Source organism: Heterodontus francisci, chromosome 37, assembly GCF_036365525.1.
Source record: "Heterodontus francisci isolate sHetFra1 chromosome 37, sHetFra1.hap1, whole genome shotgun sequence".
Taxonomy (NCBI): Eukaryota; Metazoa; Chordata; class Chondrichthyes; order Heterodontiformes; family Heterodontidae; genus Heterodontus; species Heterodontus francisci.
In genome coordinates this window covers 38,144,277-38,168,294 of record NC_090407.1, presented here as the reverse complement: position 1 = coordinate 38,168,294, position 24,018 = coordinate 38,144,277, and the positions used below count along the sequence as shown (strand labels likewise).

The window sequence follows — 24,018 nt, the reverse complement described above, 5'->3', positions numbered from 1 at the left end:
ATAACCCTCTGCCAACCTGGGAATTTAAAAACAAATATAATAATGTTTTAAATATATAATTGACACTTTTATATCTCCACAAGCAATCCCCTCCTCCATGCTGAAAGTAGTTACTTTATTTGTTGTTTCACTACTAATTATTATGAGCTCACAGGACAACAGTCTTGCTTGTACTGTGTCCTTTTTGAACTGCCTTCTAATGGATGCCTGCAATGAGTGCCTCATGGTAGAGGTCACATGACTATGGCAAGCCAAGAGGCACATTAGTACACTATTGCATTTCTATCCCAAACATTCCCCTTTTCAAACAAAAAAAAATTGCATGCATTATCATTTACACTGTGAGTTCCCCAAGTTACTTACTATGCACAGAACTGTTCTCATGCATTAGCAGTTCGTTATTCTCGTCAGTCTCGGCACATGCATTGCACACATAGTCTTTAAATCGTGCTGGACTCTGAATGGTGCATGTTGTCATTGGCTGCTCATATGGGTGATTTTCCTTCTCTGGGGAGTGTCGTTCCCGTGTCACTTCTTGTTGCCACGGTAACTGTTGTTTCATTTGCATTGTTGGGGTGCTGTGAACCTCTGGGACTGATGGTTGATCTGTGGTCTGTGCAGATGGCGAGTTCTTATCTTCCTGATTGGCTGCCTGCAGTGAAGGAACAGCTTCTCCAGTCGTGCATACGTGCCTGCAGTTGCAACGGTATATCTGGCTGTTCACTTCCACTGCATACGATCGAGGTGATAACAGCTGTACGCAGGTCCCAAACTGCCACTTAGGCTGACTCTTGTTGAGAGCATTGAAGGTTTGTACCCTGACTGGCTTTCCAATGCTCAATTCTGACAATGGTTTGGCAGTTTTGTCAAAATGAAATTTGGCTCTCTGCCTTTTCACCTTGATTTTGTCACTCACGCCTGTTACTTCTGGCTTCAGTAGTTTTTTTGCTACTGGAAGAGTAGTTTGGGTGCGGTGTGACATTAGTCTCTGTACTGGACTATTTTCCATGCCTTCAGTAGGTGTGTTTCTCCACTCGAGGATTGCCTTGTATACATCTGTGCTGGATTTGCTCGATATCTTTATGATTCCTTTGGTGATTTTCATTGCCGCCTCACCCTTCCATTTGACTGGGGATAGTGTGGAGATGAAGTATGGTGTTGAATTTCCCAATCCTAAATGAAGTGGCTGAATTCTTCACTCATGAACTGAGGGCCATGTTGCTCATCACAATGTCTGGAATCCCATAACGACTGAATGCTTTCAGGCATTCTACAATCTCACCGCTAGTTGTTGAAGACAGTTGGTCTACCTCCTAGTGGTCAGAATAGTGGTCTACGGTGACAAGTTAATCAGTTCCTGTGAGGGTGAAGAGGTCTACTCCCAGCTTCATCCATGGTCTGTCTGGGATGTCATGTGTCATCAGCGGCTGTTTAGCTTGCTTAGCTTGGTATTCGTTACACACAATGCATTGGCTGATGTAGTCCTTGATTTCATTGCTCATGTTTGGCCAGTAGAGCACTTCTCTTGCCTTCTTCACACTCGACTCAATACCTTGGTGGCTTGCATGGATGCGCTTTAGCATCTCTCCTGTCAACTCCTTCAGGATGATGACTTTGTACACAATGCCATATTGGGCTGTCAATTCATCTCTGTATACCCAATACACACTTGTGACCACAGGAGTGTCCTCGATGCTTTCAGGCCATCCTTTCATCACTACTTCTTGCGTCACTTGGAGAGTTGCATCTCGATGTGTAGTTCACTTGATTTGGGCAATGTGCTTGTCTGTCAGATTCAATGTCTCTGCTGGTTTGATGACTTCCAGAGCATGTCGAGCTACAGCTTCACGTTGGATCTGGAAGATTTCACGCTCTGTCGTAGCATCCTCTATTTTCTTCATATGGAGTGTTGCTCTCGACAGCATGTTGGAGATGTACATCTGTTTCCCTTGCTTGTGTGTCACATCCAGATGATAGCTCTGTAACCGGAGTAACGTTCTACACAGGCGCTTTGGGGCAGATAGTAGCAGCTTGAGGAAAATGCTTTGAAGTGGCTTGTGGTCGGACTGGACTGTCACTTTGTCTCTTCCAAGTAGGTATTGATAAAAATGTTCACAAGCAAAGACAATGGCCAAGGCAGTCTTTCTTGATCTGAATGTAGCGTCGTTCAGTTTGTGTTAACACCCTGGATGCAAATGTAACCGGTTGTTCTTGCTGCATTATGGTTGCTCCAAGTCCTGTCTTGCTGGCGTCACGCTGCAGGGTGACTTCATTATTTACTTCATAGTATTTCAGCACTGGTGTTGCCATCACCCGTTGCTTGATCTTAGTGAATGCTGCTTCTTGTTCTGTGTCCAATACCACTGCACGTTGGGCAAAATGTGCTAAATAGTTGATGAATCCAAGACATCATTGCACTGCATTTACATCTGTTGGTTGCTGCATTTTTGCTACCATTCTCACCTTTTCGGGATCCGGGTCAAGACATTTTGCTGTTAGTATATGACCTATGTACTTGACTTCGGGCATCTTTAATTGAAATTTTTTCTTGTTCAGCTTCAGCTTCAGGTTCATCTGGCGAGCTCTATCTAGCAGTCGCACTATATTTTGATCGAGGTCAGTAATGGCTTCTTCCATTGTGTCTCCGCATCCATAAACTAGCAGATCATCCACTATAGCTTCCACTCTGGGAAGATCACTATTTCATGCTGTCTAGATTGATACACCTCCGGAGTCATGGAAATGCCAAACGGCATGCACAATCATCTGTATCTCCCAAACAGCGTCCAGAATGTAGTTAGAACGTTGCTGCTTTTATCTAGCTTCACTTGTCAGTGACCATCCTTCTCATCTAGAGTAGTGAAGATTTTTGCCTTTGCAAGTTGTGGCAAAATTCCTTCGATGGTTGGTATAGGGTAGTGAGATCTCGTCAGAGCTTTATTTAGATCCTATGGGTCAATATATAGGCCTGGATTCTATAGTCCCACTGCCGAAATAGGTGGCAGGTGAGAAAGATGGCGGCCCATACACTTGGGATGCACGTCGCGGAGCAGCCACGATTCCAAACGCGGCGGCTCATTAGCATGGCCGGGGCGTCCGCCCCCCACCCTGATGACCTGGAGGGGGCAGGTGAGCCGTCCCTGGCAATGGTGTCTGGTGCCATTTTTAAAGGGCTTAGAGCCCCAAAAGACCATTTCAAATCTTAAAGGAACATTGCATTTTACAGTAATGAAAGTAATTGACAAAATCCTTTCATCCCCTCTCCCAGTCCCCCCGTCAATAGCCTTACATTTAATTCCTTGCCCGCTCACCCCCCAAAATACTTACCTTGACGAGATGACCTTCCACCCCCGACGTTCATAAACTTTAATTCTCAACCCCTTCCCACCATCCCCCCAACCAATCCGAAGAGTTTGACCCCGCTCCACCCCTCCCGCCCTGGGAAAGGTACCTCCTCCCTCTCCCCACCGAGTTGCACCTCATTTCCCCGGATGGGGATCTGAAGGCACGGCAGTACCAGCCGCCAGAATGAAGATCACGGCAGCAAATCAGGAGGCAACGGGACCTTCATTAATTGAGGTAAGGTAATTTATCTAAATGTGTAAATCGTGGTCCCGTTGCCGAGTGGAGGGGGGGTGGCCTCCATGAGGCCTCTCCACCTCTGTTGAGATCAGGCCTGACCCTCACGGCATCAGGGTCAGTGGCAGGCCTCATCCGGAGCGATCTTCATACACCCCCCTGCCACCGTTCCCGATGTCGAGGGCTCTATAAAATTCAGCCCATACTCTCAGCTTTCCAGGTTGTTTCACTAATACCATGCTGATAATCTGTTCTGTAGGGGTTGTCACTTTCTTGATTACTCCCTTCTTTTCCAGCTCTTCTATCTTGTCGTTCAGGCAGATCTTGAGGGCAGATGGAACTTTCCTTGGCAGATGCTGAATTGGTCTTACCCTCTCATCTACTTCAAGATGATATTCTCCAGAAAGCCATTCTAAACCTGTAAATACATCGTTGAACTCCTTTAGGATCTGTTCGGCAGTGAATGGTTTATTGTGCTGCAACACGTTGCAAATCTCTTTTAGCATGTTGAGGGTTACCAGTCCAAGCTTTAGACTTGCTCCAGCTGAGACAAGTGGCTTTTGCTTGTCGTCTATGATCTGGAACTCCATATCTTCGTTCTTGTCATTGCATTGGGCTTTCAGAGTAATTTGTCCTCTCGGCACTATATAGCCTCAACCTTTTTCGATCGCCATGTTGAGCCACTTCACACAGTTCTGTGAAGGTCATGATGTTGCTGATGCACTGGTGTCTATCTGACACTTTATGTTGACTTAATGGTCTCCTTCTGCAGTCATCGTTCCAACAGTCACAAACCATTTATCACCTATTGACCTGACTGAACCAATCTGTTGCATGGTATATAGTGATTCGTAAGAATCTTCAGCTGATATCTCTCCAGTGGCTATCTGTACCTGCTTATTGTGTTTCCTTCTAGCCAAACACTTATGTGCAAAATGATTCGGCTTCTTGCAGCGAAAGCACTGCTTTTCCCATGCTGGACATGCTTTCTTTTCCTTGGTGTGATGTCCTCCAAAGTATTTGCATCCTGCCCTTTGTCCGTGATCTTTCTGTCCTTTCAGTCTGGAATGTCTATCAGCATAATGCAAGGCCGGGTCTGTTCTGCCAGGAATATGCTCTAGCTGCCGATATACAACCACTTCTGTACATGTTGATCGCTCTCCTGGGAGTAAGTTTCTCCTCTCTCAGTAGATGTGCTCTCATTGCGGGACCTCTTATGCCTAATACAATCCTGTCTTTAATTAGATCATCTTTTAGTTGCGCAAATTCACAGGATTCTGCAAGCTGTGTTAATGCAGTCACATATTGATCAATGGACTCTTTTTCACCTTGGGCCCTAATATTGAACACACACTGTTCATAAGCTATGTTCACTTAGGGTTCAAAGCGTGCCTGTAAGGCTTTCAAAATTTCTGCTGTCATTTTTTTTGTTCTTCTGAGAGATTTAGGGTGGAATACATTTTGTAACAACCTTTCCCCAACAGAGATAAAAGTGTAGCTACTTGTAGCTGCTCTGGTTTGTTCATTAAATCATTCGCAATCTCGTAATTTTGCCACAGTGAATGGAAAAACTGCCAGTCTGCTTCATATCACCTTTCATTTCGACCGGTGCTGAGAGAGGAAGATTTGCAGCCTTTGTGTCTTACCCAGTGCTTTCAGCGCTTCTTTGATCCTTTTCTGTGGCTTCCTGTGGCTTTTAACAGCTTGGAGCAGCTCTGAGCATTCCTGTGTTCCTCTTTTAGTAGCTGTGCTTCTATACAGCTCTTCAACATTCAATCTCAGCTCCACTCTGACACCATGTTACAAGCTCATAGGACAACAGTCTTGCTTGTACTCTGTCTTTATTGAACTGCCTTCTGATGGGATGCCTGCAGTGAGTGCCTCATGACAATGGCAAGCCAATAGGCACAATAGTACAGTATTGCATTTCTATCCCAAACACTAATGACATCAAACAGGACCATATTGTGGCCATATCTCCAACATGTGCTCCCTTTGAGTGCAGTTTCCCCACTAGAATTGAAGGATCATGCAATTATCCATATAGTCACAAACAATTCCTTCATGTCTTTCAAATGTTAAATGTATGTAATGCTTGCAGATGTTTTTCTTGGACCACAGTTCACACTCTTATCTATCACAATGATAAAATTAAATACTAACATATTTCCTGCTATTAGAAAATGACTCTGGGACATACCTAGAGAAGAACCCAGTGTCAACTTGGGGAAAAAAGTCATGATGATATTTGGACAAAAGTTTTAGAATCCTCAGGTGCCAGCTTCTATATTGGAGCAGTGGGAGCAGTGCCTTGGAGCTAAAGTTCCCATGATACTTTAATCAAAAACTTAGCTGAAAGGTTCTGAAAAACTATACTAAGATTTTGAACTTTTTATGGTTTTTGTGATAGTTTAAAATATTATGTAAATCAAGGATTATATTGCTGATTACACATAAGCAAAAGAGCACAGGAAATAATTATAATTATTGTAAAGCGAATTAACAGCAATTTTTACCCCAATTGATACAATCTGGCAGTGTAGTGGTGTCTGCCTTTTGGAGGGAAAAAAAAGCACAGTGGGCAAATCACGCATTCTCCAGTGCTAAACATAAGAACATAAGAAATAGGAGCAGGAGTAGGCCATTTGGTCCCTTAAGCCTGCCCCGCCATTCAAGAAGATCATGGCTGATCTGCCCCAGAGCTCAACTCCTCTTTCGTGCCAGCTCCTCATAGCCCTCATACTCCCCGATATTTCAAAAATCTATCTCCCTCCTCTTTAAATACTTTCAGTGATCTAGCCTCCAAGGTAAACAGGACAGTTATCTATCCTGTAACCTTTTACACCCTCCTTGTCAAGCATACATTCGCAAATTCACTGGGGATCCAGGTCTGCTTTGAAGTGGCCTTCTTGCAATAGAGATTGAAATAAGGTGCACAAAAGCCACTGCTATATTTGCTAAGTAGATCAGAAATTGAAATGAAATAAGTTTGGATCGGGATAAATTACAGTCCTTTGCACTGTACAAGTTATATCTTTTAACAATTTGATATTTTTCAGCTGGCTCTAGTCTAGCACCAACTAAGCAAGGTATGAGAGTCTCTACTAATGAAATTGCAGATTGTTCAATGGTAAGTGTCACAGGCAAATTCATTCAAACTCTATACAGATTAACTTTACTTGAACCTTTATAATGCTGAAGCAGAGGTGTGAGTTATGATTACGTAAACTATTCTGAAGAGTAGACTGCAGAATATTGCATTCAGGCTTTGGCTGATAAGTGGCTAGTAACACTCGTGCCCAGCAAGTGCTAGTAATCTCCAGCAACAGAGTCTAACCACCTCCTCAAGACATATAACAGCATTACCATCACTGAATCCCCACCATCAACATCCTGAAACTTAACTGGACCAGCCACATGAATACTGTGGTTACAAGAGCAGGTCAAAAGCTGCATATTCTATGACAAGTGACTCACCTCTTTTCAAATCCCTCCTACTGTTAATTGGGTGTCAATTGTTTAATTATATGCAGATGGAGGGTGTTAATTGGGGTCTTGAGAACTTATAAGTAGACACCGAGACTGGTGAAGGGTTTGAGTGAGGAGCTACATGTTTGTAATCCTTTTACTCTGTACAATAAATGTGAAACTGAGTAAAGATAGGCTCCAGCATCAGCCTTCCACAACAAGCTTTCTGGAGTTTAATATTTACCACCTACAAGGCACAAGATAGGAGTGTGATGGAATACTCTCCAATTGCCTGTATGAGTGGAGCTCCAACAACATTCAAGGAGCTGAACATCATCCAGAACAAAGCAGTTTGCTTGATCGACACCTGATCTACCACCTGAAACATTCACTCCCTCTGTCGCTGGCGTCCTGTGGCTGTAGTGTGTTCCATCTACAAGATGCCATGCAGTCACTTGCCAAGGCTACTTCAGCAACACTTCCCAAACCCGTGACCTCTACCACCTAGAAAAATAAGGGCAGGAGGTGCATGGGAACACACCACCTCCAAGTTCCCCTCCAAAATACACACCATCCTGACTTGGAAATATATCGCCATTGCTTCATCGTCGCTGGGTCAAAATCCTGGAACTCCCTCCCTAGCAGCACTGGGGGAGTATTTTCACCACCTGCAGTGCAGTGCTTCAAGAAGCCGACTCACCAGAACATTCTCAAGGGCAATTAGGGATGGGCAATAAATGCTAGCCTTGCCAGTGACATCCACATACTGTGAATGAATAAATTTTTAAAAAACTTGTGTATAGGTAATTTAATAAGAAGGGGTCTTAAAAAGGGAATTTTCTGCCTGACAATGTTCTGGACTTCCTTCAAGTGTTATGAATGCTGGACTTTGTCGTATAGTTATGTTTTTAAATTGTGGTCTTTAATGCAGTGTAAAATAGATATTTGGAGGAAACATGTGACCTCACACAAATTCTGCCCAGAGACAAGCTAGGGGGCTTGGTTACCTTGAGAACGAGGAACCCAGATCAAAGACCCTTTTGAAAGGAGGGTGCAAGGTTGTAACACCTAAAGGACAATGGGTTTCACTCTCCCAGGCACTCAGATTGTAAACAGTGAGCCAGTAGCTCTGAAAATGCATATTTGAGTGCAATGTTTAACACCTGGAAACAAAGGAAGGCACAGATAATTTTGCTATGGTCTGACTTATGGTCTCTGAGAATTGTCAAAGGCAAAGGACTATTGACTTTTGATCTGGATAAATTTGAGAGGCTTTCCTAGATCTGGAGGAAGAAAGGAAGACCAGCAGTCAATGGCAGCCTAAAGAGGGAGAGAGAGGGACCAGTAGGTTGTTTCTGGAAAACAGCTGCTTTCAGATCACCGATACAGCAAAAGTCTGTTAAGATTTGAAACCGGTTCAAAGGTTGAGGTTTGCGGAGGAGAAAAGACCAACGGGTCACCGGAGATTGCCATATTAACAGAAGTCCAGTCAAATGTGCTCGGAAAAAGTGAGCGAAGAGGACATTGGCTTTGAGAAGGACACTGGGAGATCTAACCCATTGCAACTGGGAGGAGTTTGGGACTTTTGACTGCAAGGATACCTTTTTGCTGATAACACTGTGCAGCATATAAATGTGGTGTGCAGTTTCCGAGTGTGTTAATAAGTTAATTGGAAATACCTTTCTCTGTAATTTAGTGTATTAGCAACCTAATAAGTACTGTTTAGTTAATGTTGATTTTCAGTTTAGTTGTTATATTAAAAGTCATAAAACGTGAAATCTTGTTGTGTGATTCTCTAATTGGCCATTGGGAAGTTCATATCTTTTGTTTTAAAGTTAACGGTCTTGTTACGACCAGGTGAGAAAGGTGTCCACGGGTCTTTCTCAGCCTTCACCTGGTCTTATTGTAACAGGGTTTTGTTTTTAAACAGTGTTTTGAGCTCCCCCTTGGTGAATCCTTGTTCACCACTTTCCAATTATAAGGCAAAGAAATGAGCACATACAGGCTTTCTTCGGTTTAAAGAAGAAAAGTGAAATTTATTAAAACTTAAATTCTAATTTGGTTAACGCCTACAGGTATACGCCATACCCCGCTAGCATGCATATGCTATACGCAGATGCAAATTGAGACAGAAAAGAGAAGAAAAAATAAAGTAGAGAGGTTTGAGGCAATCTCTGAAGAGGGGCTTTTGTTACTGTGCTTCGAGCTGATTTAGTCCTTGCTTATAGGCAAATCTTGCTTTTCGTTGGGGCCCAGTATTCTTCTTAAACCTTGTTCACTATAGGAGACTTTTCTCTCTTGGGGTTCATATGTCTTAAATGGTTTCCGAAGCTGGTGAGAGAGATGAGAGCAGACAGGAGAGAGGCGGTGGCTAGCCGGCCACGAGAGGTCTTTTCTAGTCCAGGAGCAAACAGCTTTCTACCAGTTCAAAACTCTGCGGCAAGTTCAAATTAAAAAAACTCAAGTTGCCCAGCAGGTTAGTCATGTGACTAGTGGGGGAGTGACCACTTCCGTTTGTGTATTCGGCCATCTTAGCAGTCAACCTGGAATGTGAGCTCCTTCACCCTCAATGTCTGGTAACAAAAGTCCATTGTGGATTGAATGTGTCAGGGAATGGTCTTTTGCCCCTTTTAAGCACTGTCTGTAAATATTCAAATGTCTTTCCAGTCAAGGGTCTGATTTTTTTTTTAAGAAAGCAAGTTCTTTCTTTACTCCAGTAACAGTTTAAAAAATCAATGTTCTTTGGCAAAATTAATATGCCTCATTCTTGCCAGGTGGGAGCTTGCATGACAGTCTCTACTGAGGTCATAACACAAGAAATACAGATAAAGTAGATTGTAACACAATGGTGGATAAAATGATGTGGGTGAGTGTAAGGACTGATCAGAGCTTGCTTCAGTGTTTCAGTATTCTCTGGCTATTCAGCAGTAGAAACTAGATCAGTTGTTCAGTCAATAGGCATCTTATGCCAAATGCATTGTCAGCATTCCTTAGGTGGGATACCACACCCACCTCTGAGTCAGAAGGTTGTGGATTCCAGCCCATGTGTGCAAATCTGATGCCATATTTCGCACAATATAACAGTCACTTCACTTCAAAAGTACTGCATTGGCTGTAAAGTGCTTTGGGATGTCCTGAGGTGATGTTCCAGCCATAGTCCCAGAAGACCATAGACATCTCTCTCCATTAAAGAGACAGTTGGTGATGTATAGCTTGAGGGTCACCACTCCTCAAGTGTGGGGCAAGGCAAGGAGGCAGACCTCCATGAACTACTACAGTTGGAATGGGGATTGAACCCATGCTGTCCTGAGGTGATGAAAAGTGCTATATAACTCAAGTTCTTTCTTTCTGTAATGGTCTGAAAATTAATTAAATCTAGTAAGGTGTTTTTTTGCATTTAGATGAAAAATTTGAATTCTAACAAAACCATTGATCTTGGTTTGTTGGTTATGTGAATCAAATTTCTTCAACATAACATGTGGGGAAGAACCTTCTATACCATTACTATTATATCCTAGGATAGTGTACCACCAGTCACAGATGATTAGTGTTAATTATATGAATCACTTTCACCTCAGTTGCCTAGGAAAACCAAGCCTGCTAGTCATACACTATTTTGACTTGGAAATATATTGCCATTCCCTCATCGTCGCTGGGTCAAAATCCTAGAATTCCTTACCTAATAGCTCTGTGGGAACACTTTTACCACATGGACAGCAGGGGTTCAAGAAGGTGGTTCACCATCACCTTTCAAGGCCAGCTAGGGATGGGCACCATTTTCTGGCCTTGCCAGCGCACCTAGATCCATGAGTGAATAATAAAATAAAATCGCCTAATGAAGATTCTTTTAAAAACTGGCATGTCAAGCATACATGCACTGATCATGTAGACATAGCTACAGTGGTCAGGTCTTGTGGTGTTAATGTCTGATGAACAAAACCTGAAGATCATTTTTGGTCCATTGCCAACAGAGAAGCGATTTCACGGTGGTCAGCAAAATAAGTATATAGACTGCTTAAAAGCAACTCTGAAACACTGCAAAACGGTCATCCATAAATGGGAACAACTTTCTCAAGATGATAAAGCATGGCGAGAAACCATCCATGAAGGCACCCTTGAGGCATGTGGCACTGCTGATGCTGAATCTAAATGCCAGCTGAGGAAGTTTCACTTGAAAAATCAAGATTCCCAGTCTAGTGTATCTGGGATCTGCTGCTCAATCTGTGAATACTCATTCCCAGCAAAAATAGGTCCCTTCCGTCACCAAACAACTAATTGCAGAAAATGTTCAGTATTCAGTATCGAAAGACAAACGACAAAACAAATACATTTAGAATTTCATACTGTCCTGTTGAATAATTGTCAGGATTTTACTTTGTTAATGTTCCACTTAGTGTGAGTGAACTGAAAGTTTGGAACCACAATGTACAGCAAAAGTTCATTGTGGTACAAGGACAAATTTACATTTATTGTAATACTCTCTATGGGGCTGTTTGTTATGTATATATGTTAAACATAGCTAATACGCTTCAAAAATATAATTTGTGAGTCTGGTGGATGTGGTACCTGAAATATTGTTACCCAAGACCACCCTTTCAGTGCTGGCTCCAACTCAAAAAAGTTATATTTCATATTGTAAATACTTGGCTGAATCCTGATCAATTGATTTAAATTCAGTTATTCCACAGAGAATGTATCATTCTTGCTGTGATAAGGAAGAAATGTGTTTTCAAACATTATTACTGATTTATAGGAGGAAGACCGTTACAGGCAAATGCTGAACCGCAGTGACAGTGAAAATATTGCCAACAACTACTTCAGGTCAAAGCGTGCCAGTCAGATCCTGAATACAGACCCTGCACGGAGTCTCTGTAAGTATCATCACAATCCATGATGAAAGCAATAAAACCAAGGGTACCATTGGGAACTATCTCAAACATTATTCCATAAAAGAAGGAATATCAGAACTCAGAAGCACTGCTGCCATCTTAAAAAGCATCATGGTGAGGATGCCTTTTAAAGTGACAGAGGATATTGGCCCTAAATGTTATTGTGTCAGGGATCTGATCTTTTAGTCCTATTGTAACTCTCAGTGCATTGCTTTCACACAACAACTACTAATGTAAGCTTAATGTAACCTGAATCTAAAAGATGTTAGCTAGAGAATGATCAGATTTGGTCCTGATGTCATCATACTTGCGGCAATTTTGATAACCTATTGGGTGTAGTCACTTTCTTAAACTGCCTTTAAGTTTCTGAGCTGTATACGAACTAATTTGCTCCCTCCCTGTGAGGAATTGTACAGTAGCATGGATAGAGGAATTGAACATCAATCCAACCATGATACTGAAATGCATTGCAGCATTTCATAACCCACATTATAAAACTTGTTAACTAGGATTATTATCAATGGCCTTATTCAGAGTTGAACATTTTATTAGAATAGGGCCATTGTGCCAAGTAATGTCAGCAAGAACATTGATTTATCACCTCCGGGTCAGCCCTAGAACCTGGGAAGGAGGCCTGGGGTCTGTCAGTTAGATGATGGGGTCTTGTGGTCTAGTTTTTTTGGGGGAATGCCAGAGTCTAGGAGAAAGGTTTTAGGATCACTGGGGCAGGGGCCCTGGAATCTGGAATCACTGGTTGCACGACCTGGCAACAATGGAGGTGGACCTTGAATCAAGGAGGACTGGGAATGCAGTCTAGGGATTGTGAGCATTAAGAGAGGACTCAAGGTCTGGGAATGATGGAATGGAGCTCAAAGAGAGGCCCTAGGGTCCAGAAAACTAGCAAAGAGGTTTTGGAATATTTGGGTAGGAAGTCTGACAGTTTTTAGGGGTTGCAAGCATCTGGCACTGTTGGGGGAAAGCAGAGTCTTGCAGCCTTTTGAGGGTGGGGAACCCAAGCTACTTCAGCTCCATTTAACATACCATACCCCCCCACACCTCCTCATCCATGTTCCTACACATCAGCCTCCATCACCAACTAGTCCACATCTTCTTTTGTATCCTTATGTTCTTCTCTCCCATCATGCTTCCTGTCTTTACATTCCTGTCTTAAGGCATTTATTGGTAAACTTCCTGTTTGTACACTCCCAGCAAATGCTAGGAGCACATGTCACAGGTACTGTTTGCCTGTCAGGAGTTCAAAGCAGAAAAGCAATAATAATTAATAAATTTATGTAATTTACATCACTTGCCTTACAAAATATCCAGTTTGTTCGAAATATTGTGAGATAAAGCAATGTCAAATCCAAGTGGGCACATGCTGATGTACAAATTGCATGCTGTGTAATTCTGCAAAACGCACATGTTCAGAATGTGCAGATATTATTCTGAGGTAAAGGTAGTGAGTCAAAGCCCAGGACTTTTCAGAGAAGCTGAGGCCTTGTATTAAAAACTTGAAGGAAGGCATTAAGACATAAAAATATAATTTAATGGGTGAATGCAGTTTTGTTATTGTGAAATACTTTTTTCAATCTTTTATTTTAAAATTTACTTTTAACTTCAGTTACTAACAAAAAAAAGTGGGCAAAATTATTTTCAAAAAGCACTTTGAATGATTTGATCAGTCCATCAATTAACTTTGACAGTAAAATCTTGATATACAATTCTCCCATTTCATATGAAATGTTTCCAAAGGCAGTTTCAAGGATAAATGTTGACAGGAAAGCATTACCAACTAGAACCATGCCAACAGAAAGTAAGGTTTGTTTTCAGGAAGTATATGCCCTAAGCAAGATTTTTACTAATATTTAGATGGGGTTTATCAAAACACCTGTTTTATAAATAAAAGGGGAAACTACAGCATATTTTAAAATCAGTGCAATACCATTTTACTTACAAACAGAACCTTCAGCCATGACTGTTGTCATGGGATGGAATCTTCTCCTGTTATAAGATTCTTGAAGGTCGGGTCTATATGCACTCCAATGGTGTGCAAGTCCCATCCGCCTGTGCGATCTTCCTGGAGGTGACCAGTTAACAGGGATTAGGTGTGGGGATGGGTCCACAGGCGGGAGAGCCAATCAGATCACCCGAGGCTGTAGCAGTCAGCAGCCCCACAGTGAGAGGTGGGTACTGCCAATGTAGGTGGGAGACCGTGATGGAGGTGCCTCTGAAGATTTCTTCAAATGTTAAAAGTGAGTATGGCCACAGCTGCCAGGCCATTAGTGTGGAGAGGAAACCCCTCCAGAGGATGGTCTGCGACCGCAGCTGTGGCCCTCTAGCGCCTGTAGCTCTGAGGGAAGGTAATTAAAAGAGGCCTCACTAACCCCTGATACCTGCTAGGCTTCAGCCTCAGCGAGGGACCCGATCGCCACCAGCAAGATCCCGGCGGTATCACCAATTTGTCCCTAAGTGGGCAATTAATTGATAATTAGTTACTTGCCGCTGCTGGGCGGGTAGTCAGTGACAGACAGACCCCCGCCTCCGACAAGATTGCTCAGCGGCTGGAATGCGTTGGGGAGCTGGCCTGAGGCGAGAGTTTCTGATTTTGCTCCTGGTCCCACCTGCCCACCAAGTCTCCGTGGGACCGGGAAGATTCTGCCTATAGTCTTTCTTACTGCTTCTTGGTTATTGGCTAATGTGTTCCACCTGAGAATATGTGACTGGGGGTCCTCTCTGTGAAACTCATTAGTTACTAAATTAAGTTCAGATCCCACTTTTAAAGCAGCTTTGAAATGTAAAGAAAATATTTTGAATGGTGAATTTCCAGATTTAAGACCATAGCTTTGATTTAAACCCCTTCTCACCCAGCAAGAAGGTGTAATTAGGTTGAGTTAACTTACCAATCTATGATTGGTCCATTCTTGCCCAGCACCATTTCACCTTCACCAACTTTCTGGTTGGTTGAGACTCCAATTTCATGCAGGCGGGGACCTACATCAGGCATAAATCCAGGAGAATTTGTTTATATTCGTTCAAGGGATGTGGACGTCGCTGGCTAGGCCAACATTTATTGTCCATCCCTAATTGCCTTTGAACTGCTGCAGTCCTTGGGGTGTAGGTACACCCATCATCCTGTTAGGAAGGGATTTCCAGGATTTTGACCCAGCAACAGTGAAGGAATGATGATATAGTTCCAAATCAGGATGGTGTGTGGCTTGGAGGGGAACTTGCAGGTGGTGGTGTTCCCATGCATCTGCTGCCCTTATCCTTCGAGGTGGTAGAGGTCATGGGTTTAAAAGGTGCTGTTGAAGGAACCTTGGTAAGTTGCTGCAGTGCCTCTTGTAGATGGTACACACTGCTGCCACTGTGCATCGGTGTTGAAGGGAGTGAATGATGAAGGTGGTGGTTGGGATGCCAATCAAGGGGGCTGCTTTGTCATGGATGGTGTTGAGCTTCTTGAGTGTTGTTAGAGCTGCAACCATCCAGGCAAGTGGAGAGTATTCCATCACACTCTTGACTTATGCCTTGCGGATGGTGGACAGGCATTGGGGAGACAGGAGGTGAGGTAGTCACCACAGAATTCCTAGCCTCTGACCTGCTCTTGTCGCCACAGTATTTATGTGGCTGGTCCAGTTCAGTTTCTGGTCAGTGGTAACCCCCAGGATGTTGATAGTGGGGGTTTCAGCGATGGTAATGCCATTGAACATCAAGGGGAGATGGTTGGATCCTCTCCTGTTGGAGATGGTCATTGCCTGGCACTTGTTTGGCACGAATGTTACTTGTCACTTATCAGCCCAAGCCTGAATGTTGTCCAGGCCTTGCTGCATTTGGCTACAGGCAGCTTCAGTATCTGAGGAGTCACAAATGGTGCTGAACATTGTGCAATCATCAGTGAACATCCCCACTTCAGACGTTTTGATGGAGGGACGGTCATTGATGAAGCAGGTGAAGATGGTTGGGCCAGGTCACTACCGTGAGAAACTCCTGCAATGATGTCCTGGGACTGAGATGATCGACCTCAAACAACCATAACCATCTTCCTTTGTGCTAGGTATGATGCCAACCAGCGGAGAGTTTTCCCCCTGATTCCCATTGACTCCAGTTTTGCTAGGGCTCCTTGATGCCATGCTCGGTCAAATGCTGCCTTGATATCAAGGGCAGTCACTCTCACTTCACCTTTGGAATGCAACTCTTTTGTCCAGGTTTGGTCAAGGCTGTAATGAGGTCAGGAGTTGAGTGACTCTGGTGGAACCCAACCTGAGCATCAGTGAGCAGGTTATTGCTGAGCAAGTGCCACTTGATAGCAGTCGATGACTCTTTTCATCACTTTGCTGATGATCGAGAGTAGATTGATAGGGCGGTAATTGGCTGGGTTGGATTTGTCCTGCTTTTTGTGAACAGGACATATCTGGGCAATTTTCCATATTGCCAGGTAGATGCCAGTGTTGTAACTGTACTGGATCAGCTTACCTCGGGGCACGGCTAGTTCTGGAGCACAAGCCTTCAGTACTAATGCCAGAATATTGTCAGGGCCCATTCCCTTTGCAGTATCCAGTGCCTTCAGTCATTTCTTGATATCACATGGAGTGAATCAGACTGGCTGAAGACTGGCATCTGTAATGCTGGAGATTTATGACGCGGTCCAGCTGTTGAGATTGTTCCTGGATTCACTGGGTGTACCACCTGCTTTGGGACTTGCAGTACCATTCCCAGCACTGTGCCTCCTCTTTTCTATTCTGTCTCTGGGAACTAACAGTAGATGCTGTTCATATGAAATGGTTTGGGATGGATGAAAAAGTTGCTTCTAACAGGTTTCCTATACCACTTTTGTCAGTATTTGGAGCTTGGTAAATATTAAACTTGTCTGAACTAGCCTCAATTTAGAATTCTGGGTCCACTTAGTTTGAGTAGGTCTCAGAAAATATGACTCAGCAAGATGCAGAAGTTGCCACCAGTTGACAACGTTGAAATAATTTTCCAGTTTGTGGTCTGCTGGGAGTCTTGCCCACCGATTGCACATCAAGGTCACAGCATGCTATCCACAGTTTTGCATCTATTAAAACAGAAAACTGAGGACAGCACTCCATGATTTCCTGATATACAGGGCTGAGTTGGCAGCATAAACTTGGAAAATTGGCCAAGTGTCTCAATGACAAGTGTATCACTGCTGTACCATCTCAGCTTGTTCGAACAAAGAATTATTTTTTTCACAAGAAATATAGTCAGAGGCATTTCAAGTTCCAGTTGATACGCCCACCTGATCAAACTATGAAAATTCAACTGACATAGTAATCACATTCACCCAAAATAAGATGTGCTGTTTGCTTATAACTGAGTAAACTGTCAGAAAATTGACTGCAGTTACGAGTGAAATTAAATCCTTTTACTATATACATTTTTCATAAGGCATTGATTAATGTGTCACTATGGCTAGTACCAGTGCAATGGCACACTCGTGGGCACCATCTTAAACACAAGTATTGATAGTGCTTAGTCTAAGTTCCCCAAGTAGGTCAGACGGTGACGACAGATTTGGAAAGTCCTAGTTGCAATACTGAGCTGTGTTAAAATTCTTAAGGGTCTTGATAGGATAGATGCTGGGAGTATGTTTCCTCTGGCTAGGGAGTCTAGAACTAAGTGTCACAGTCTCACAATAAGGGGTCAGCTATTTAGGACTGAAATGAGGAGAAATTTCTTCACTCTGGGTTGCAAACCTTTGGAATTCTCTACCCCACAGAGCTGTGAATGCTCAGTTGTTGAGTATATTCAAGTCAAACATTGATAGACTTTTGGACACTAAGGAAATCAAGGGAGATGGGGATAGTGCAGGAAGGGGTAGCTGAGGTAGACAATCAGTCATGATATTATTGAATGGCAGTAGGCTTGAGGGGCCAAATGGCTTACTCCCGCTTCTATTTATTTTCTTACGTTGAGTTAGCCAAGCTCTTCATGTGTCAGCAGGCTGTTTGACTGTGGCAACATAGGAGCCCTACAATTAGCCACAGTGCTCCCAGGTTAAAGAGTCAGTGTCCCACTCCTAGTCTTACTCCAATGATTCCTGCTGGCAAATTCTCAAGTTTGGATGTCAGCGGATGACAAAATTGAGTTCAATCATGATGCTTATCATGTTCAAACAGCCTGCTGACACTCCAGGCTCACACTTAAAAAACATTCACTTCATTGAAATACTGGAGAATATCCCTGTATATCAGCAAAAGGCAATGCCTTTAGGGAAGGATAGAGAGGGAAATGAGTAAATATGTACTGTCAAGAAATTGCGTTCAAATGTGGGTTTACACTCCTGGGTCCTTGCACAATGAATTCCTAATCTTATCCGCACCATTAGGAAAAGGCAGAGATCAGGACTGTCCCTCACTACACGGGCAGACATAGGGAGGGAGGAAATATTGTTCTGGTCTGTTCTGTGGTACCTCAAGACTGGCTACACAACAGTGTTGGCAAGAGATGGTGTAATGGTGCATGGAACAAGAAACCTCAAAAGGGGAAAGAGAAGAAGATATAAATATCTTACTAAATAAAGAACCAAAAGATTAGGCCTTGGCTCAGTGTTTAGGTAAATATAAATTCAGGGCCATTTCATGTTTGACTTGGCTGTTTCAAAACTCATTTTTAATTCGTACAGTGAGACAGCATATAAGCAGAACAGGATTAGAAGCAGAAGTAGAGAAGAAGGCTAAGAAATGGAAATAAAGGCATATCACAGAATAATACAGTGCAGAAGAGGCCCTTCGGCCCATCGAGTCTGCACCGATGCATTAAAACACCTGACCTGTCCACCTAATCCCATTTGCCAGCACTTGGCCCATAGCCTTGAATGTTATGACATGCCAAGTGCTCATCCAGGTACTTTTTAAAGGATGTGAGGCAACCTGCCTCTACCACCCTCCCAGGCAGGCCATTCCAAACCGTCACCACCCTCTGGGTAAAAAAGTTCTTCCTCAAATCCCCCTCAAACCTCCCGCCCCTCACCTTAAACTTGTGACCCCTCGTAACTGACCCTTCAACTAAGGGGAAGAGCTTCTCCCTATCCACCCTGTCCATGCCCCTCATAATCGTGTACACCTCGATCAGGTCACCCCTCAGTCTTCTCTGCTCCAGTGAAAACAACCCAAGCCTATCCAACCTCTCTTCATAGCTTAAATGTTCCATCCCAGGCAACATCCTGGTGAATCGCCTCTGCACCCCCTCCAATGCAATCACATCCTTCCTATAATGTGGCGACCAGAATTGCACACAGTACTCCAGCTGTGGCCTTACCAAAGTTCTATACAACTCCAACATGACCTCCCTGCTTTTGTAATCTATGCCTCGATTGATAAAGGCAAGTGTCCCATATGCCTTTTCACCACCCTATTAACCTGCCCTTCTGCCTTCAGAGATCTTGCATATAAGGGCAAAAAGATAGTTTTCACAAATAAACTGGAGCACTTCCCTCAGGAACAAGCAAGAGGAATATTTCAAAGAACAAATAAAAATGAGTAATGCGGTCACAAGATTTAATTTCTAAATTATTTTCAGCTGCCTTAGTAGTATTTTGGCAGTTTTAAAAAGAAAATCATATATAGGCTGACTAATTAAAAGAAACCAGTTTTCTGTACTCGGTCTGTCCATACTGTTTGATATTCACCATTGGAATGATTAAATCAGATATAAATTAATTCAAAGCTTAACTCAAAGTATTGTACTCACAACTGGTCAGGCAAAACATTTTTACTCTAATTAGAAGGTCCCTTTATTGAGCAACCTTTGAAGAAGTTGAGGTTGGTTAAATTGGTCTGTGTACAAAACTGATGAAGAGTATTGTAGCATCAAGCAAATTATCCTATTTTGTTCTTTTGTTCTCTCCTGTAACAGTGCACAACCCTACATCTGTACATAATGTATCTCTTAACAATGGATCTTCTTCCCATGTCGTCTCCAACCTGAACACAGTGTCTCCAACCCAGCCTCCTGAAATGCCTACACCAAGGCCATTCCGCTTGGAATCACTGGAACTTCGTGTGCCCTCTGCCAAAACCAAACGCAAGAAAAGCAAAAGCAATTCTTTCATGGACATTGCCTGATGTGCGACTGTTACAATAAATTGTTTTTAAAAGTAATTTTTGTATTCTTCCCTTCCTCTCCTGTTCCTACTGCTCTAAACACCAACCCTGGTGACCCAGCCCTAGGCCTCTGCCAATGCTGCTGTATCATCAGCTGCTCAGAGATGTTTGGGAGAGAAGTAGAGCCACACTTTCTAAGGCTCTTTTTGTGACACAGTGTCTCGTCTCCATTTGACACTTCCCTACAAAAGGCATGCCTGAGATTGGGAAGTCACAATTTTGTGGGAAACTGATTGAGACCTGCATTGGTCTGATGCAACACACTACTATGCCATCTACTGCTATTGTTACAGAATTTGAATATTTATAAAGTTAAATTACAAAAGACAATCCTCCATAGACCAGGTGCCTCATCCCATCAATAGCACAATTCATCAATTCCAAATGTCACCCAACCTTTACTACACCTTGCAAGTACTTTGTTCTCTCTTCCATTCTGTTCTATGTTTTAATCTATTCATCATCCATCCCTATCCATTAACATTCCTAACCATTCATGACTTTTTGTACCAACTTCCTATAATCAGCCACCCTCATTCCCATCTGGTGGTACGACTAAAATTTTGTTTCTTTCAATTCCGCAAAGAAACTATTTATTTATATAGCCCGTAAGTCTGGCCAAGAGCTACCACCTCTTACCTTTCAAGGATATTGTTAATTTTTCTTTGTGTTGACATTCTTAGCTTCACTATCTCCTATAACATCAAACTGAATTCTCACACTTCATCTTTTCCTAAGCTGCTTTCAAAAAGCTTGGCTCCTTTCATACTAAACATTTCTTCTCTCCTCATTAATTCTGTTTCATGCCCACGACTGTCCAACACTTTAATATTACTCCCATATCTGGATGATCCTTAAAACAAAGGAAATGGTAAGGAATAGGGTGAGGATGTAAGTGATTCTTTCTCACCTCTAACCTTTGCACAAACAACTTTGCTTCCATTTCTATATAAGGAGTGCTATTCTACAAATATCCTCAGTAATACCTTTCTCTGCCCTACTTCCTCATTTGTGTTAGTTTGAAACTTATCACAGTATCCTACTCTAACTCATTCATTCCCAGGAGCTCCCTCAGTCTTGCCTTTCATTGGCATTACCCAATCTTTATTTCCTTATCCATTGTTCGTTCTCTTTTATTGTTGTTAACCTTGGTAATGTACTGCCCTTTGTCAGGTAAAATTACGTGGCCTCCCGCTGTGTCCTAAAGCTGTTGCATCATTGTAAGCAAATCCAGTTCCTGCAAGTTCCACACACCAAGATGCTCTTGGTGACATTGTTGTTTTAACAATATCAAAAATTGCACATGGTCAACTTTTTTAAAACCTGTACAGGCTTAAGAACAGAATTATCAAATAAACAGTAGTCGAGAGGCTAGCAATGATGAAACCTGCCATTGTTTTGTGGCTGCCTGCTGGGTATTATGAGCTCATTCCAGCAGCAGGAGAAGAAGGTCTGGCTGTATATTTGCTGCCTTAGTAATGTTACATATATAATGCTGCCACAGTAAGGTCATTACAAATATCAGTTTTGAAATTATTGTCACTGTGTTCTTGTACTATCTGTGGTGGCTAAACAGAGCCAAGCATTGGATTTAGAATTAACCAGTCAACCACATTTTGGCCTCCTTTAATTCCAATGAACAATCTCATAGTTCTCCTATTGGTTTTGTAGGTAAACTTACTGCATGGTGTAATGCTGAACTGTGCAGATCACAGGGTCCTAAGTTTGATTCTTGGCTGGAGTTACTGAAGCTCAGCTGGGGCATGTTAGAGGTGATATAATTAGTCTTAGTGGCCCTAGGTTGAGGTGGAGGTGGAATGAATTGATTGGTATCCAATTACCCTTGCTGGAAATTGCTGGTATGGATGTCGGGTGAAAATATGGTTTGGGCTTGGTTGTGATGTTTCCCACAGTCAAACAGCCTACTGCACCATTAAGAATGGCACCCATGGAAGTGTACAAAGGGCCAGAGAGAATAGTCACATTGAGGAGTTTGGCTCCAGACTGCACTGACTTGGGGATTATTATGGTTTCAACACCTCAAGCTCAGGTGGAAAAAGAAAACCGCCAGGCTTATATGCGCACCCTCCGCCCCCCTGCTAATTTGTAGAGTTTAATGAAACCATTTAGATATACAATTGCTATCAAAGTTCTCCAGTGTTTAGCAGGAAACCCCTCTGCCAAAAGTGATACTGAGCTCCCAAGGAAGCTCCCCAGTCTGTGATGAGCTAGCTAGACTCAACTGAGTCAGAAATTAGGCTGTGAAAACTGGCTTACAATACTCCAGGTGAGAGTGGGGATGATATCAGCCAGAGTTCCCACTCTCAGTTGTTACCCAGTGATCTTTCCTGCAGAGTGCATGTGGGCGGAAGCTAAATGGGAACTGGATCAGGCTATGCTATGTTTTTTCTCCGTGTTCACACTTGCCACTTGGGCAAGTTCTGGAAGGCTGCTGGCACTTTTGGAACTATCCTACTGTCCTCTAACCATGACTTAGATCCATGAGGTAAGGAGGGAGGAAATGGTGGTGGTGGAATATGAGAAATACATGTGCATGTTCAGTTTGGAACAAACTGAAGAAAGAAAGAAATGCAGTCAGACTTTATTATGACCTACTATTGGGGAATATGCAAAACTGGGTTCATTTTAGGATTTTATAATTTTAACTTACTAACAATCCTTCAACTGGGACTGAGTTCTTTTTAAAATAATGATATATGAGTAATGTTTTGTTATAGTGAGACTTGACTGCAGTCACTTTGAATGATAAATTAAAATGAGGTTAGGAAATGGCCATAATTGTTATCAATTCATATATCTTTAAACTATGTAGTCACAACAAAACTAATTTATATATTATGTTAATTAAACTAAATTATTTGTTTTGTTTATAACACCTTAAGCTCATATCTGTGCTGTTCTGTAAATATTCTTAATAAAGTTGAAAAGAAACCGAGTTTTTTGAGTCATTTTGTAATTTAAAAAAGTAACAGGTTTAAAGAATGTTGTCATTGTGTACCTCATAACCTCACAAATCTAACCAGACTCCCCTCTTAGCTCTGTGTTTAAATGCAGTACCCAGGCTTTTGTTTTCCCACTGACTGTACTAAGTGCAGAGTTAACCTCTCCCTCCCAAACCCTCCCCCCCCCCCCCCCCCCCCACCACTACACTTCAAATGATGAGTTCCCCCCTTTCCCACCTCAGTGGCGCCAGCTTTCCCTGGACAGGAAAGCAAAGGCATGTGAGTGCTGCCCGTCACACTGAAGATCTGAAACTGCAGGTAAGATCACAGGTAATTCAATTTAAATCTATGCAAATGGGTAATTTCAATATTTAAAGCATGGTCACACTGCAGAGGGCCCGCCACGGAACCTCCCCGCCGCTGGGTGATTGGGTCAAGCAATCCCAGCATCAGGCTCCATGGCAGGCCGCTGCCACTCCAATCCTCCGGCCTCCACTTGCCATGGAGCCCGACGTCGGGAGGTGAACAAAACCCAGCTCCTGGTGTGGGATAGGCCACATAGACAGAAAGGTCAGGCCAGAGCCAAGTTAGCTGATCTCAGCCTGTGGGGTGATGAAAGCTGGATCCTTCTCCTGCTTCTGTCTCTTCCCAGTGACCCCAACTGGTAAGTTTGCAAGTGTGGACTTTGCATGAAAACAGTATTGGCATTGACTGTTACATCTAGACTTGGTACAATATAAAGAAAGACTACTTGCACAAGATGCCAGAAGACTGTATACCATAGCATAAATATTACCTTCATGACAGTGGAGGCAAATAACTAATTAAATTGGATCAAAGTAACTCCAAAACCAATTGCGAGAATCATCAGATCATAATCTAACAAAGAGTTATAGTATAAAATCAAAATAATGTGGATGCTAGAAATCTGAAATAAAAACGAGAAATGCTGGAAATACTCAGCAGGTCTGGCAGCATCTGTGAAGAGAGAAGCAG

The 24,018-nt window shown here is 42.8% G+C and overlaps 1 protein-coding gene across 2 annotated transcripts in view; it reads left to right on the top strand.

Annotated features, from left to right (window-relative positions):
• The window catches only part of kif17 (kinesin family member 17), a 72,039-nt gene extending 49,141 nt beyond the window's left edge, over positions 1 to 22,898 (top strand). For both annotated transcript variants that reach the window (XM_068017530.1, XM_068017529.1), the window contains 3 exons: positions 6,639 to 6,709; positions 11,801 to 11,918; positions 19,812 to 22,898. In XM_068017530.1, coding sequence (XP_067873631.1) covers positions 6,639 to 6,709; positions 11,801 to 11,918; positions 19,812 to 20,020 — 398 coding nt within the window. In that variant the 3' untranslated portion in view covers positions 20,021 to 22,898. The remainder of the gene's footprint in view (positions 1 to 6,638; positions 6,710 to 11,800; positions 11,919 to 19,811) is intronic.
• The last annotated feature ends 1,120 nt before the right edge of the window (positions 22,899 to 24,018 follow it).